Below are 16,540 nucleotides of genomic sequence, written 5' to 3' on the forward strand. Positions count from 1 at the left end.
GGATACTTGGGAGACTGAGGCAGGAGGATCACAAGCACAAGGCAAGTCTGGGCAGCTTAGTGACATCCTGTCTTGAAATAAAAAAAAAAAAAGAACAACTGGAGATGCAGCGCAGTGGTAGAGCACCCTGGGTTCTATCTCTAGTACTGGAAAGGGAGGCTATAATCTGACCAATGGGCAAATGAATTCTAGACAAGGTCCTCATTTGGTTTTATATAAGCCCTATAATTCTCACAAAGGGCATTCTGTTAACCCTGGTCGAGGTGGGAATTTTTATTTTTATTTATTTTTTTGCTACTGGGGATTGAATCCAGTGGTGCCTCACCGTGGAGCTACATTTCCAGTCTTTTTTTTGAGACAAGGTCTCACTAACTTGCCCAGGTCAGCCTGGAACTTGTGATCCTCATGCCTTGGCTTCTCGAGTTGCTGGCATTACAGGTGTGCAGCACTACACCCAACTCAAGGAAGGCTCTCCAAGTTGCTACCACTGGGGAAGGGTCCTGATTGTCCCGAATGAGGCTCATTGGGTAGTCTGGTCCTGTCTAGTCTGTGACCGGTCACTCACATTGCCTGTGACCATACTTTGAAGTCAGCCAGAAACGAGGCATACAGTGTGTGGGACAGAATTCCTGCCCTTCAGATTCTCACAATCAAAATGTAGCAACAGAAATGCCAGGAAAGGCCAAGGCCTGCTGGCAGAGAGGCACTGCTCTGTGTCAATGGCCATCCACAAAGCCAGCGCTGCAGAAGGGAGCGGGAAGGGGTCTCCACTCATCGGCACAGGGTATGCTTCCTGAACGGGCAGAATTGGAACGACACCTTGAAAACGGGCATTATTTAGATAGAAAGAGGAAAAGGGGAAGGCCACAGGTTGGGCGCCGGCCATGAGCATGGAGAGTAGAGCGGGCAAAGACGTGGCCGTGGGATTGTACCAAGTAGGCTCCAAGGACACCAAGGGACAGCAGGAGGAATACTTTAGGATGGTGTGAACTAGTGATTAGCAGTAGTGGGACGGATGGAAAGGGAGGGATTAGATTAAAGAGGCCGTGAATAGTGGGCTAAGTTATTCTGGAGGTCAGTGGGTCTCACTTTTGTTCAATACTTGGGTTCTCAGGGATCCTGGCTCAGTGGGCGGGGATGGGCCCAGGAATCTATGGTTCTAACCAGCATTCTTCTCTAGGTGACAGTGTGGCCAGTGGACTGAGGGGATGCTATGAGAAGCACTGATTAGAGGCAGGGGACTGTCTGTTTTGGGCTGGGGTAACTTCCCAGTGAGAGGACTGAGTACAGGGCAGGCTGGGAGAGAAAGAAGAGACAGGGAAGCCTGCGGAACAGCCTGTCATGATGGTCCTGGTAAAGGAGAAGGGCCTGAAGCAGGAAGGAAATGTCTGCAGTGGAAAGAAAGCTGGGTTTGAGGCAGAGGGAGAGTCCTGGAAGAATTGGAAGCTGCCTGGATGTAGGATAGAGGCCAAAGGAGGGGAATCATTTATGACTCTATTGTCAATTCTATCATTCATTCATCTGGCATTTATTGAGCATCTACTTAGGTGCCAGGTGCTGGGGACACAGAGATGAAAAGCTTAGTCCCTGCCCTTAAGGAGTTCAGAGTTTAGAGGAGGAGATGGAATATGTAACCCAATAATTACAATCAATGTGGCAAGAATAATGCTAGAAGTGTGCACGGGATGCTCTGGGAGCCAGAGGGCACAGGCCTGCCCCCGCCTGGGTGGGAGGCTTGGGAAGGCTTAGTGGAAGGGCTGGTGTCCGAGGTGTCTTAAGGGTACAAATGGATGAGGGAGGGTGGGAGTAATAGCTCAAGCTCTAGGTTTAGACTTGGGATCAAATCTTAGCTCTAAAATCATGCACAAAGTAACCTCTTGGCTTCCAGGTGCTCATCTGCTGAATGGAGGCTGATGATAGCATGTACTTCTTAGTGCTGCCAGTGAACACCTGTAAGGGTTTCTAATGCTTCTAGCATATACACAGTGAGCACTCAAACATTGTCATTGCTACAAAATAGCTAGAGATGGGAGAGGTGAAAACCGTCCAGATGGGATAAAGGTGTGTTTGAGGCTGGGTAGCACCCTGCTCTGAATCTCTGCTTCCAGACTGGGAGCTCCATGAAAGCAGGACTGAGTTACTTTATTTCTGCAGCCTGTCTGTTGCCAAGGACAGGCTTTCCAAGAGGGGATGCCTTCCAAGCATCTGTCAAACTGGATGGAATTATTCTGGAGAGACTGGGAGGGATGCAAGAGTGGGGCAAGCTTGGAGCGAGATCCTGAATTCCTTCCAAGGAGACAGCAGGCAATCCTTGTCCCTCGTAGCAGAATTGTTTGTCCATTGTGGTCCCCTGACCTGTCCCCTCCCTTCTCCTCTCACCCAGAGCCCCTTTCCTTAACAGGTGTTTTGCAGAAGCAGAGGGGGAGGAGGATGAGTGAGGTCTCTTAATACCCCATCCAAAGGGAAAACCTGAGCCAGCAGTGCCACAGCTGGAGAGAGGCGATGCTGCTGCCCAGATGCAGGGAAGGGTTAAGTCTGCGGCAGGCTGGTTCTCCCACTACTGCTAATCACCAGTTCACACTACATTAATTACCCAGCCACAGGGGGGAGTGCGCTGGAGCAAATTAGCTAGTAAGTTCAAAGGGGCCACTCCCCGCATTCCTTAATTAAGAGAGCAGCTGGCAGTCGGGGCTGCTACTCCACCTCCCTGGGGCCTTTCTGGGAAGCCAGAGTCAGGTGGAGTCTGCGCTTGCAGAGGCCAGAGGAATAGCTCCATCTGCCTGGTGGAGGAGCCTGCACCCCACCAGTAGTAGCCCACCTCCTCTGCTGGCTGGGAAAAGGCAAGGGGTGGGGTGGGAAGGAGCAAGTGTTAACCATGACCTGACCGAGCAACTGTGCAGTGCCTGAACTTGACCATGAACCTGGAGCCACTTGGTGCAGAGATTCAGGCCTGTAGAATTTGGAGGAGAGTGCACCAACTGCACATATTCCATCCTCTGTCTCTGAGGGCAGAATGGGGCCATGCTTCTCCCCCGTGGGAGGAGGTAGAGAAGGAAAAAGAAGAAGGGGTGCTTATGGAGTTGAGAGAAAGGGGAAGAAGGCTGGAAAGGAGTCAGAACAGTTGTTGAAGAAGGAGAGACCCATCCAGCCTGGGAGCTAAGAGTCAGGGAGGAGGTTGAGCATCTACTTAGGTGCTGGGTGCTGGGGACACAGAGGGAAGGACACAGGGCTTTATGGGGAGCGGGTGCAGTTTTGAGGAGATGGGTGGGCTGAGGACTGAGGGAACAGGTAAAACGCCACTGCTGGGTGAATCCTAAAGGGACTCAGTGTTTTGGACTGAACTCCAGCATCAGGCCCAAGGACCACCCAAACCAGAATGGAGGCCCTCACGCCAGGTGCTGTGTAATCACACTGGACTTTAAATAGGCAAGTTTTCAAAACCCAAGAAATTCACAGCGGCCAATCAGGAGGGGACCAGTTACTTGCATCTAAGGAAGTCGCCTCAGTTTTAGCCCTATCAGGAGAGGAACTTAGATGACCAATCCTCCATCTTGTTCCCTGTTTCTGTTTTCTTCCACCCTTTCGGCCTGTAAAGCCCAGCTCCCCTACTCAGCTCCTCAGAGTGCATTTAGATGGATTGCTGCCCCAATTCGTGGATTGTTAATCACAGCCAATTAGATCATTTAACTTCATTGATTGAAGTGTTTTGTTTTGATTTTTGTGGTACCTGGGATTGAACCCCATGGCTACATTTCCAACCCTCCCTGTTTTTTTTTTTTTTTTTTTTGGGACAGGGTCTCACTAGGCTGTCCTCAAACTTGGATTCCTTCTGCCCCAGCCTCCCAAGTATCTGGGATTACAGGCATGCACCACTTTGCCCATCTTGAAGTATTGCTTTTTAATACCACCTAAGCCCACCTGCATGATCTGTATTCAAACAAGCAACCAGACCCTTGCAGCCTCTCCCAGATGGCCAGTTTAGGCAGCTGTCGGGAGAAAGCTGGGTTTGGGGCAGAACACCCTGGAAGGAGCCATGCCTCTGCCTTTTCTTAGGAAGACTTACTGTTGCTGAATTTCTGCAGGTGTGCAATGGATATGCCTTGGTTCCTGAGAGACAGGGCTGGTATGGCCCTGAATCTCTGTTCTTCCTTCAATTTTTTTTTGCCTAAAATATACCTTTCCTACTTTACTCCAATTCTTTCTCCTGAAATTAGGCAGAATTAATGGAATCTTTAATGAACTAGGGACATATTGTACACAGCTGGAGTGGGAGAAACCTAAGAGAGAGGAGAAAGAGTGAGTGGGACGAAATACTGCAGGATGGAGGTATGAGGGTCCTGCAGCTCTAGGTCTGCTCTGCTTTTGAGGCAATGATGCACCTTCCCAGCAATTCGAGGGGAGGCTGATTAAGATGAAATGAAGCCACAATCGTGCTTTATTGAGGTAGAGAGGGGAAACTGGAGGCTCATCCATGCATTCGCTCACTCACCAAACACTTGTTTGATTCCCGTCTTGTGCAGGCTAATGCATCAAACATGTATAGAGCAGCGAGCTTGTGTAAGCCCCGTGAGGTCAGGAACTCATGCTGATGATGACAGCGAGCATGTACCAAAGAAAAAAGAAGCCATCTCTGTTGATCTGTGCCCTGCGTGGGAAGGAATTCCAGAAACAAGTAGAACATAAGGTTGTTCTTTCAGGGACTGAGAGAAGAATTCCTCTGAGTATAGGCACGGGGAGCAATGCCTGCTGTAGGAGCTGACTTGTCAATGACTCCGGGTCTGGGCAGCTGCAGGTATTCCAGAATATGTGGCAGCATATAAAATACTCCCACAATGGATGAAAAATCTGGGTGTTTCCATGCTGTATGGTCTGTCAGTAGTCAACATTGCCAAAGTTAATACAAAGAGGAAAGACTCAGAACTGTTTAGTGGATGCTAATTAAAAAAAAAACAAAAACGTGGACCTTAGTTCCTAGCCAGATCTAAACGAACAAGCCTGGAATTGAAGAAATTCAAATGCATGTGCCATTCTTGGTTTAGGAAGCCGTTTTCAGCCTGTGTCTAACAATGAAGTTTTCCAAGGGGTGGGTCAGACCTCGGTGGACCCTGGTGTGTAAGTCCCTGACTACCGGAGAGGGCCACTAGAGGGCGATACGAGGCTCCCAGCTGTGCGTTTCTTTGTCTTTCCCTTAAGGAGCAGGTCCAGGGTGCCTCTCCACCCTCCAGCAGCTACTGAGTTCTACTTTCCTTTCTCTTTGTCCATTAGGTAAGGGCACCTCAGATATCCCAGATCTCTAGAAAAGTCACAGCCAACTCACTCAGAAAAGTGTTTGCATTTAGTGCTGACTTGGTGAGAAAAAAGAATATGTCACAGCCTGGGGAGGGCAGGGAGCAGGATGGACAGTTTCCTGACCACTGTGGTCTGGAGCCTGTGGCAGGCAGTGCTTTCTGGTCTCCTCCTTGCCCTTCCTCAGTATCAGCAGGGTCCAGTCCCTAGAGAACTGTGGATGTCCCATTCTCCCGGGGCCCTTCTGGCCTGCTCCCCAGCATCCTCCAGGATCAGAAGCAGGTTCCTATTCCCACAGCTGAGGCTGGGAACGGGGCTTGGGTGGGGAGGCTGGTGTGCTGATAACCCACAAGCCAGCAAGAGTCTGGGCTGAAAAGCGTGCCCATCTCTGAAAACTCGACTTTCTCTGTGTTCTCCCCCCACCCCCGCCCTGCTTCAGTTTTCTTTGTAATGGTTCACTTTGAAAAATACCATTTCATTCTTTTTTTAAACACAGGGAAAATGATGTTGTCAGCTGTGCAAGTAGAGCTGGAGGTGGGGAGAGGTTCTAGGGAGAGAGAGCCAGTGCCTGAGCAGCCAGGTCAGGGGAGAGTGTGTGAGTGGGTGTGTAGATAGGGCTTCTGACCCGTCTGCGCGGAAGAACCCGTTTTTCTTTTATATTTCCAATCCATTGTGGACCTGTACTTTTTGTAGAATACAATAAAAGCAAATTACTAGAAAAATGAAATAAAAAAGAGACATGCATACAAAAGACGAGCCCTAATTTTTTATGATTGTGTTAAACAAACATAAAATTACTCTGTCAGATTGCTATAAAAGTTTCTCAATTCTTGCTGTAATTTTTCTGCTTATCTTGTCCTGGATTAGTAAAAAAAAGCAATTTACAGACTGGCACCAGTTTGGGGGGGGTCACATATTGTGTAGTGCTGCTGTTTGGGGGCAGGGTCTGTGGGTCAACGGGAAGGGCTGGTTCCTTCCTGCTCCCCACCATCGGTGTCTCCCTTCATGACCTGACATGTGCTCCTTTTGGGCTTTTTATAAGGGGTTGATTCTTCCATAGAGGGTGTGGCAAGGGCTTGGGGTTCTGGGGGTGCATCCCAGCTGACCCACGGAGACCCTGTGCTTCTAGATTATCTGGCTTGTGCTCCTCTGTCTCTCCAGCAGGATCTCTGATTGTTCAAAAAGGGGAGTGTGTTCTGGACAGGCAACGAGAGAGATAGGGAGGAGGATGAGGAAGAGGAAGAAGAAGATGTTGAGAGGATGGAGTGGGAGGAGGGAGGGAGGAAAGGAGATAGAAGTAAAAAAAAAAAAAAAAGCAAGCATGGGTTGTCTTACTAGCTCCAAGTCTCTCTGTCTTCATTTGGAATAGAACCACAGGTAATTTAGCACCCAGAGATGAGTGAGTGGATGTACTTCCAGAATCTATCTTGTTAATCTGCATGCACATCACCTGGAGATCTTGTTGCCATGCAGATTCCCATTCAGGAGATCTGGGTGGCTGCCTTCCTAATTAGCTCCCAGGTGATGTCAATGCCACTTGTCCCAGGGACACGGAATTAGTAGCTCAGATGTAAGAGCCCAGAGCTCTCCGATAAAGTTGATGCCTCCTTCACAGGCAGTGAAGGTGGGGGTCTGGTGTGGTCTCCATCTGTAAGATGAACTTCGCTTTCTGCAGTTCCAACAGCAGGAGCCTATGAAGCCAGGCCAGGGCCTTGCAGGAACAAGTGTAACTAACCCTTAGACCACTCTCAGGAATCAAGAAGTGCGACCTCCTTGAACAAACCAAACCACACTGTCAGGCATTGCAAACCACGGACCATGATGACCAATACAAAAGGAATTGATGTATTTCTATTAACAGAATGCATTTTACAACCACGTATCTTTTTAAACCAGTAAGGGGCTCACACGGGGGCTCTGGGCCAGCCTCAGTTCTGTCTTTGGTGAACTGGAAGGGCTGGGAACAGAAATGGGGCTGCAGGTAAAGGCAGAGTCCTTGGTACCTGGAGGGCTCTGGGCCCCGTTGTCAAGAATTCTATGATGTATCTGGGCCAGAAACTTTCCTGGCTGACCTTGGTCTTGCTGGACCTGGGAGAGGCTCCTTAGCTTTGTGGTCACTCATGGTTCTTGGCAGCAGCTTAAAATTCATTACAGAGCTGCCTGCCCCAGGACCAGTCTTCTGGGATGTGGAGATTGATGCTTTTTCCTTTCAGGGTCAAGACGAATTCATGCTCGAGCATTCTCTCTCTCTCTCTCTCTCTCTCTCTCTCTCTCTCTCTGTATGTGTGTATGAAATATTTCTCTCTTTCAGGAAACTATTTCACTTGTGTGGAAATAAGACATCTGTGGCTGTGTCCAGTGTCACTTCTGCCACCTAAATGTGTGTACTGGAGGGGATGTCCCTTCCCACCCCATTGATGGCCTTCTGTTGAGAGGGGAGCCCACAATTCAGGAGTTTCTGACCCGTGTAAGGGCCCAGGGACTCTCTCACTGCTGGACTCAGGAACAGACCCCTGACTGCCCGGGGAGCAGCGGAGGCTGGGTGTGGGTATAGGCTGGGGGGAGGGGATGCCATCACTGGTACAGCACATCCTTGCAGTCAACGAAGAGATCTCGGTGTGCCTGGCTTCTTGGATTCAATTCTTTGCAGGACGTTTCTTGGGCCGAGAGTGTGTCGTCTCTGTGTAGACAGAATTGTCCTGCGGGAGTGCTGGATCAGGATGAGGAAGCAGATGTAAGACAGAGGGCAGGGAAAGAGCAGGGATCCGTCTGCCTCCCCTCTGGGAGGGGAACTTTTCCACAGGCCTGGCTGTGGGGGACAGAGGAACTCAGGTCAGGGCACCCATGCTCAGAGACACATCTCCTCCCCACCTCCTCCACGCCATCTCTCTTCCTCCAGAGAGCATAAACCCAGCCCAGGAGATCACATTTTTAACTTATACTCAATATGAAAACAGACAGAACTAGGTAGGGGTTGGGAGACGTGGGTTCTAGTCCTAATCTGACCCTAATCACCAATTGTGTGGCCCCAGGCCAACACCACCACCACCAACAACAAAAGTTAATAATAACTTCCTCACGATGGCCAGTGGTTATAATGAGACTCAGAAGAGATGACTTGAGAAGAAGATTTACATTAAACAGGGATGAGAAAAGGGGAGGGGAGGGGAGGGGAAGGGAGGGGGGATAGTAGAGAATAGGACAGACAGCAGAATATATCAGACACTAGAAAGGCAATATGTCAATCAATGGAAGTGTAACTGATGTGAAACAGCAATCTGTATACGGGGTAAAGTTGGGAGTTCATAACCCACTTGAATCAAACTGTGAAAGATGATGTATTAAGAACTGTGTAATGTTTTGAACGACCAACAATAAAAAAATAAAATAAAAATGCCTTTAAAATAACCACCATATTAGACTCCTACTGTATAAATGGCAACCTTTGAAGTATGAGGATTATATTTATTATATGGAACCTCACGTTAATCTTGCAAAGTAGGGATTATGAATTCATCTTCATATTAGGATGAGAAATCTGTCACTTTTGGTTGAATCAGGAACTGTAGGTACATAGTGAGTCTTTAGAAACTTCAAAGATTCTCTCATTGATAAGAGATCCTGTGGCATATTTCCTAATCATCCTGGAATATAATATCCTCTCCTTATTTTAAGTTTCAAATCCCACACAGCAAAGAAGCCTATCTAGGGTAGGTATGAATTGGAAGCCGAACATCAACCCCACCTCAGCCCTCAAATCATACCTTTACCCTTTGTTTTCCTATTAGGGTTAAAAGTGGTCAGATTTTTAATTTGCCAACGAAAACCAGATATTTGGGGGGTTCCTTTTTCTTTCTTATGTTTAGGTCCTTATTGTAACTCTTTTTTTTTTTTTTTTTTTTGTACTGAGGGTTGAACCCAGGGTGCTGGACCATTGAGCCACATCCCCAGCCCTTTTTTATATTTTACTTAGAGACAGGGTCTTGCAGAGTTGATAAGTGCCTTGCTAAGTTGCTGAGGCTGGCTTTGAACTTGCAATCCTTCTGCCTCAGCCTCCTGAGCTGCTGGGATAACAGACATGCACCATCATGCCTGGATCATTGTAACTCTTATCAGGAAAGAACTGGGTCTGTGTTTGCTTCTCATGCACTGGCAATGCTTTGGGCAGTAACCAGCCAGGTTCTGGAGAATTACTCCTGAGTTGAGATACCTTGGCTGTCCATTCCCTACAGTCTCCTTCATGGGAAGGAGAGGCTGAGTGCAACCATTTTTAAAGACCAGGAATTGAAATATTAGAACAGGTGAGCAATTAACAACAACAACAACAACAACAACAACAAACAATTCCCTGTTTTTGAATATCTGTTACATGCCAATCTTTAAGATTGACTTCTACAACCCAGGTTCTATTCCTAACAACTTCTAGGAGTCTTTAGACATTGTCCTCATTTTATAGATTAGACTCGGAGAGTTTACATGACTTATTAGAGTGGTGGTTTGTAGGGGATGATTGTTGTGAAGGAGTTTGCGGTGGTTGTGATGGTGATGAAGATGGTCGTGATGGTGATGAAAGTGGTGCTGGTGGTAGTGAGGGAGGGATTGATGGTGATCCTGATGGAAAGCGGTAGTGATCAGGATAGTGAAGGACAGGCTGGTGGTGGTTATGGTAATGTTGATGATGGTAGCAAAACTGGTGGTGATGATGATTGTGCTGGTGGTCATGGTGATGGTGGTCATGAATAAGGGGGTGGCGGTGGTTAGTGAGGTGGTGTTGGTAACAGTAGTACTGGTGGTGGTAATGGGAATAATTACACACTTGCATCCTAGTCCCAGGACTTCCAAGCTTGGCCACAGTTCACTCACCTTCTTTCCTCTTGGTATGCGCCAGAGAGTAGGTAACATTTTCACCTTTGTCTTTCTGGTAAGGTACTGGAAGAAGGAAGGAAGTTTAAATGGGATTTACTTGACTCTCCCACCTCCAGCCGTGAGTGTCTTGAAGACACTTACAGAGAGAATCCCGTCAGGGGCTCTGTCCTGGTGATAACTAGCTGTGGAGACCTATCAGTAATGTGGGGGTATTCATCCTGTCAGGGGCCTGCCCCCCTCAACAGACTTTAGCAGTTTTCCTAGCCTGTTTAAACCAAAGGTGGACAAACATTTATATGAAAAAACAGTAAATGTTTTAGGCTTTGTGGGTTGTATCTTTTCTTTCTTTCTTTTTTTTATATCTTTGTTTTATTTATTTATTTTTATGTGGTGCTGAGGATCGAACCCAACGCCTCACGCCTGCGAGGCAAGCGCTCAACCACTGAGCTACAAGCCCAGACTAGGTTGTATCTTTTCTATTGCAATTATTCAACTTTATAGTGTGATAGTAGATTTATAAAATATGTAAGAAAAAATGAATGTGGCTGTGTTCTAATACAACTTTACATTTACAAAAACAGGCAGCAGGCCAGGTTTGGCCCATGGGCCATGATTTGCTGACCGTTGGTCTAAACCCTCCTTGCCTTCTTCCCTGGAGTCCTGGCTCCCTTTCGGCCTCCCTCTCCCATCGCCAGCTCCACAGCACTCATTGCTCAGACTCTCCGTTGAGGCTGTCATCTTCCTCTCCCAGATGACTCAGATTCTAGAAAACTCTGGGCTCAGGGAGACCTCCTACATCAACAAGAGGCCCTTGTCCACTTCCTGGACTGGGGGTGGTCCTGCTGGACGTCCTTACCATTTGCATACAGCGGGCACTGCTCTCCTCCTGGAGCTGAGGGTAGATTCCGGGATGGAAGGGTCCCTAGGAGACACACAGGCACAATTTCCTGAGCCTCCCTCACAGGGCAGGTGGAAGAGTGGGGACAGAAAGTCTGTGAGGAGGATGGTGGCGGAGCTGCCCGAGGCCTGCGGCTGGCTGGTTTATGAGGCTTAATTCACAGGTCTGGACACGATTCATTTTTATGGGATGTTTCTTTTGAAAAATACCCTAGAGGGTAGGATGGCTCCATGGGAATCACCAGCTGGAGGAAGCAGGGTCAAGAAGGATGGGTCACACCCTTGTACAGAAAGGGCCCAGACCCACAAGCTAGGCCACTTCTGGGAAGGAGGAAAAGCTGATAAGGTTGACCACTTACTATGTGCCAGACCCTGGACTGGGAATGTCATGTAAAATGTCTCCTTCATACTAAAGCACTTCGCCCAGTGACCAGCAGTAGTTGGACTTCCAAAAGTCTCCCTTACTAAGTCTTTGATGCTTGGTATTGTTTATGATCATCTCGCAAAGGTGGATACTGTTATCTCCATTTGATTGATGAGGCGACTGAGGCCGACCCAGGTGACTTCTTCAAGGTCACAGTCATTGGGGAAATCAGAAGCTAGGTCTGTGTGCTTTTTTCTCCCCTAGCATTCTGCCTTTAGAGAGTAGGTGCTTCCAGAATGGAAAATTAACTGCTGGGGCAGGAACTGTGTCACCTGTGGATTCCAGAACGCTTGGTTTCTGCCTAGCGCCCGAGACGTGCTCATTAGCTCTAACATCAAGAAGGCACCACAGTCACCAGGTAGCACCTGTGGAAAAGGCCCCTCCTGTAAAACCAAGAGGGCATTTATGGCGACTCAGACGGGGCCCCTGGTTATTAAACTTCCCTTAATGCTCATCTGCCAGGGCTGTGATTCTGAGTCTCCCTCCAATGAAGAGTTCCATGAACTGGATGGAACTCTGTTTTATGGGAGGTGTGACGAGTAGTAAAATGAACACTTTTAAACAAACACCCCAAACTTGAACATGTGGGTGAATGCTGCTTTGAAGTGTACTCGTACGTGACAATGACACCATCGTTGGTCAATACGTTTTGGAAAAACTGCCTTCAGACATTCAGTCCTTTGGATGTTTTGTTTGTGGCTTTTGTAGTTGAGCAATGGATATGCTCTCTGGAAATAGCTGAGAGTCTTGTAGAGGAGGGTAAGAAGAATAAAGCTGTTAAAATGACTGTTTTTTTTTTTCTTGTGTGGCTGTGGAATTGGGGCTGAAAGTGGCTTTTTGAGTAATGTTCTAAAGTGTATTCTGTGCTCCTGAGAATCTGAGATATCAGGAGCACCACCAGGAGTCCTGTTTGCATGAGGGATGGGCCCCTGGAGCGTGTCTTGTCTGGGGCTGGGGAGGGAGGTGGCTGTATATGTTACCTGCCTTTAGTACTCTGATCCAGAGATAAGTGGACAGAAATGCCTGTGTTTCTGAGGCCAAGCTGGGCCATCGGGGAGGCTTTATTATAGAGGCAGGGATGATGGGACTCACAGATCTTTGGTTTGTGGTCCCTTGGTCCAGCAGTCTCCCCACCCTGTTCTGGGTCTGTCTCCACCTTCTCCTACCTTATAGAGACACCTGAAAGCAAATGTAGCCTGCAGACTTAAGACTAGTGGGAAGGAGTGCCCCTTCTCCTGCTGTTGGGTGGGTAAAAACTGTGAACTGATGAGAACATTCAAAAGGAGAGAGGAACTTGAAGGATAGCTCAAACCCTAACTGCTGAGGCGAGAGGCTGGGGCTGGGGAGAGCACCTTGCAGATAACTTGGTTGACGGTCAAGGACAGCTTTGGACTAATGACTGGGTGGTATTCCTTGACCACCTTGGGTGGCTCTGCTCTGGGACAACTTCTCACTCATATCTTAACAGTGGGAGCTGAACGCTTGAATAAGTCAATCTAGCTTTGGAGGTCTATGAGTGCTTTCGCTTTTGCCCTAGACAAGTAGAAAATAGGAACACTGCCCCAGTGGAGGAGAAAGTAGGGTTAATTTGAACCCCTGTAGGCAGAGGTAAAGCCCCAGGAACACACAGGCACCGAACAGCTCTGGCACTGATACCTATTCCTTTAAATGTGACCTGAAGGGAACGTGGATGAGTTGGGATAAATATGTAGCCACCCAAAGTGACGGCTCTGAAAGCCAATGCTCGTCACCAGGCTGCATCATCATCACCAGGACAGGAAGAAGAGGAATCTGGGGTATCAAAATTAATAGGTGGCCTCTGAATTCTACGTCTCTGATTATTTTCACTCCTTCTCTATAGAATCCTCAATGTCAGAGTTTTAACCAAGCCTTTGATTTTTGGTGAATTGGATTAGAGGAACTAGAAAACGAACAGCAGGAGAAAGGGCAGCCTGTGGAACCTGCTGGGGTCGTCTGCTCGGACTGGAACGAGGACTTGCTAAGCACCTGCTACCTGCCAATCAAACACGTTAGGCAGGAGATACACGATGTCTCATTAACTTGCATCTTCACAACATCCCTGAGAGGAAGACGATTCGGTGAGTCTTAGAATGAACTGGCCTAAGGCTACGGAACTAGTAAACAGCTGTGTTGGGACAAGGCCATCGCTCAGCCTCTCTGTCATGTTTCATTTTAGATGAGTCAAAATTCATGAACAACACTATTCAAGAGGTGTGTGTGTGTGTGTGTGTGTGTGTGTATGAAAGAGAGAGAGAGAGAGAGAGCGAGAGCACATATGCACTGTAGGTCTCATTTTTTCATTCTGTTCTATTAGCTCACCAGACCTCTGCTGAGTTTAATGAGAGAGTTGGAGGCCTTGGTTTCTTTTCAGTCATATTTATGACCACAAATGATTTTTTTTTAACGCGAAGGACAGGGATGTACATCACATTTGGCTTGGAAGAATCCCTTCATCTGTGCTTCTGTTCAGGTTAGTGTTCAGTTGTGTGTACTGTGCCTCCCTGTATGCCTGTGGGCATGTGAGATAGAGTGTCTGTGTGTGTGTGTGCGCGTATGTTCTGGATGCTGTGTGTGTCCCTCCACGTGCTCTTTTGTATGACATGGGAAGAGAAATCCCTCCTCCCACCCAACACTCAAGAGGAGACAGTGTCTGATCTCGACAAGTGCTGGCTTCTCAAAGGCTGGGCAGTGCCTGGCCTAGGGATTCAGCCACGCAGGAAACCCAAAGAGTTACTAACCAGCTTTCCTCCAAGGTCTGAAATAAGCTAGAAGTCCAGCAGCAATGACCATCAGGCCCAGCACACATGCAAGGAGCCAGGCAACCAGCTGGTTGCTGCTGATAAAGGTGGACATGTCTTGAGAACCTGGGGGGGGGGGAGGGAGGAGAGGTGACCATGAGCCTTGAGGATGAATTTCAGAAATGCAACCCAGACTGGCACAGAGAGAGGCAGAATGATTGACTTTAGGGGAAACATAGGGTCCCGGAATGAAGGATGGCTCAGAGGATACCTGTATAATCAGGTAGTGTCATGGGTGACCATATAACCTCCCCCACCCCCCGCCAAACAAGGTCCCCCACTCCCTGCCAGGTTCAGTGGACAGTTCCTTCTGTGGGGGCCCATCTCAGTCATGCAGAGCCTGCCCCGAGCCCATCATCGTGTTGGGTGTGATCGGAAGTGCACAGAGGAGTGTGATCAGACTCTTGCCAGGTTTCTGGGGCTCAGAGCCTGGTGTGGGGACCAAACGTACCATTCACAGAGAGCTTTACAGGCCCACTGCTGGCTCTGGAGATGGTGTTCTCAGCCTCACAGGTGTAGTTCCCAGCGTCCTGCTCTGACTTCAGCAGGAAGCGAAGGGGGGCGGCTTCCCCGTGGAGAGCGGAGTAGTTCCCCAGGATCTCCCCGTTGAGATAGAACGAGTACAGGATGGGAGGGGAGCCCCGTTCAGCCTCACAGAGGAGCTCCACCACGTCCCCCACAGCAAGGCCAGCAGCCCTGGGTTGCAGAGTGAGCAGAGGACGAGACACAGGAGCTGGGACAGCACATGGGGTAGAAAAGTCAGCCTGACTGTCAGATTCCAGGGCCCCTCCTCCCGTGGGACCCTCCCCCACTCCCCAGGGGTCCTGTTGCCTGCCGCCTGGAACCCTGGGGACTGTGGCCCCTTCCCTCACCCATTTACCCTGCACCTTGATCTCCAGCGGAGGACTCTGTTTCTGGACCCTGTGACCCTCAAGGGCCACCTTACACCAGTAAAGCCCAGAGTCTCTCTCCTTGACTTCTGGGATGGAGAGCTCTTGGTGGAGACTCCTTTCCTGCAAGGTGTGGCCATTCTTATGGAAGGAGAAGAAGAGCTGCCAGGTGGACTTCTGGGGATGCGGCTTCGTCTGACATCTCAGGGTCAATGGGCTGTCCTCGCCAAGTTCAGGAGAGGGGATGGCACTCAGCACAGGAGGCAGGAAGAGCTCTGGGAAGACACAGGCCCAGGGCTCAGGAGGGGAGTCCTGGACAATGAGGCCCTGGAGGCCGAGGACTGAGCTCAGGCTGCAGCTCCTTGACCCACACGGGAGACGGCTCCATCCCCAGGACCTGTCTTCTTGTCCCCACCCACCAGCTCTGGAACAACTCCCACATAGCCAAGCAAGCCCTCGGGAATCCCAGGAGTCAGAGCCAGAAGGCCCCTTAGCAGTCATCTGGTCCACGGAGAAAAAGAACGAGTGACTAAGCTGGGCCAGGGCTCTTTCCAATTCACCCTCCTTCCCCTGGCTCCAGACATGGCCCGTGGGGGTGAGGAGGACATTCAGACACCATCAGGAACCCTTGGGACCCCAAGCACTGGCCCCACATCAGGGGTAGTCAGAGAGAAGAGTCCTGCCCAGAGGGCTACTGACCTCTAGAGACTGGATCCCTGAGCAGCATCCTACTGCCCCACCAACCCCTCTGAGGTGGTGACTCACCTTGGACTTGAACCATGATGGCCTCTGAGGTGTACGTGAGCCAGCGTGTGGTATACGTCTTCTGTCCTTTGCAGCTATACTGACCGCTGTTTTTCACTGTTGCTGTCTCTATAAAGCAAACTTGGTGGTTCTTAGAGCAATCCAGGGGTTTTCCATCTTTGTAGAACGTCACCTGGGACAGCTGTGTGTGCATCCATCCCTGGCATTTCAGAGTCAAGACCTCTCCTTCAAATACAGGGTCCGGCAGGAACTGAAGGTCCAGCAAGACTGGGAGACACAGGCACAGGGTCATCCTGGGGCTGCCGTCCGTCAGCCCAGTTTCCCCTCTCCACCCCCAGCTAAGACCTCCCAGCCCTTGCTAGCTCTCGATTCTCCAGTCCGGCCAGAGCAGACCCGACAGGACCTTGACGTCTTTTTCTTCTCCTCTCCTTCCTCTTGCCTTTCTTTATTCTTCTCCTCTCTCCCTCCCCTTTCTCCTCTCTCTGGCTTTCTTCCTTTCCCACACTCTTTTTCTCCTGGCGTATTGCGTTTTCCTCTATTCCACCTTGAGAAGTTTGGCTGAGTCACCCATCGTCTTGCCTCAGACCTTCTGT

The 16,540-nt window shown here is 49.3% G+C and overlaps 1 protein-coding gene across 1 annotated transcript; it reads right to left on the reverse strand.

Annotated features, from left to right (window-relative positions):
• Positions 1–7,110: 7,110 nt before the first annotated feature.
• On the reverse strand, positions 7,111–16,291 carry LOC101977972 (Fc receptor-like protein 6). Its single transcript, XM_078027836.1, has 7 exons — positions 15,948–16,291; positions 15,173–15,457; positions 14,744–15,025; positions 14,233–14,358; positions 10,955–11,074; positions 10,150–10,215; positions 7,111–7,985 (listed from the first exon to the last, which is right to left on the reverse strand). The coding sequence occupies exons 1-7, from the start codon at positions 16,237–16,239 to the stop codon at positions 7,861–7,863; spliced, it is 1,296 nt and encodes a 431-aa protein (XP_077883962.1). The 5' UTR covers positions 16,240–16,291; the 3' UTR covers positions 7,111–7,860.
• Between the last annotated feature and the right edge of the window lie 249 nt (positions 16,292–16,540).

The sequence above is a fragment of the Ictidomys tridecemlineatus genome, chromosome 11, assembly GCF_052094955.1.
Source record: "Ictidomys tridecemlineatus isolate mIctTri1 chromosome 11, mIctTri1.hap1, whole genome shotgun sequence".
Lineage (NCBI taxonomy): Eukaryota > Metazoa > Chordata > Mammalia > Rodentia > Sciuridae > Ictidomys > Ictidomys tridecemlineatus.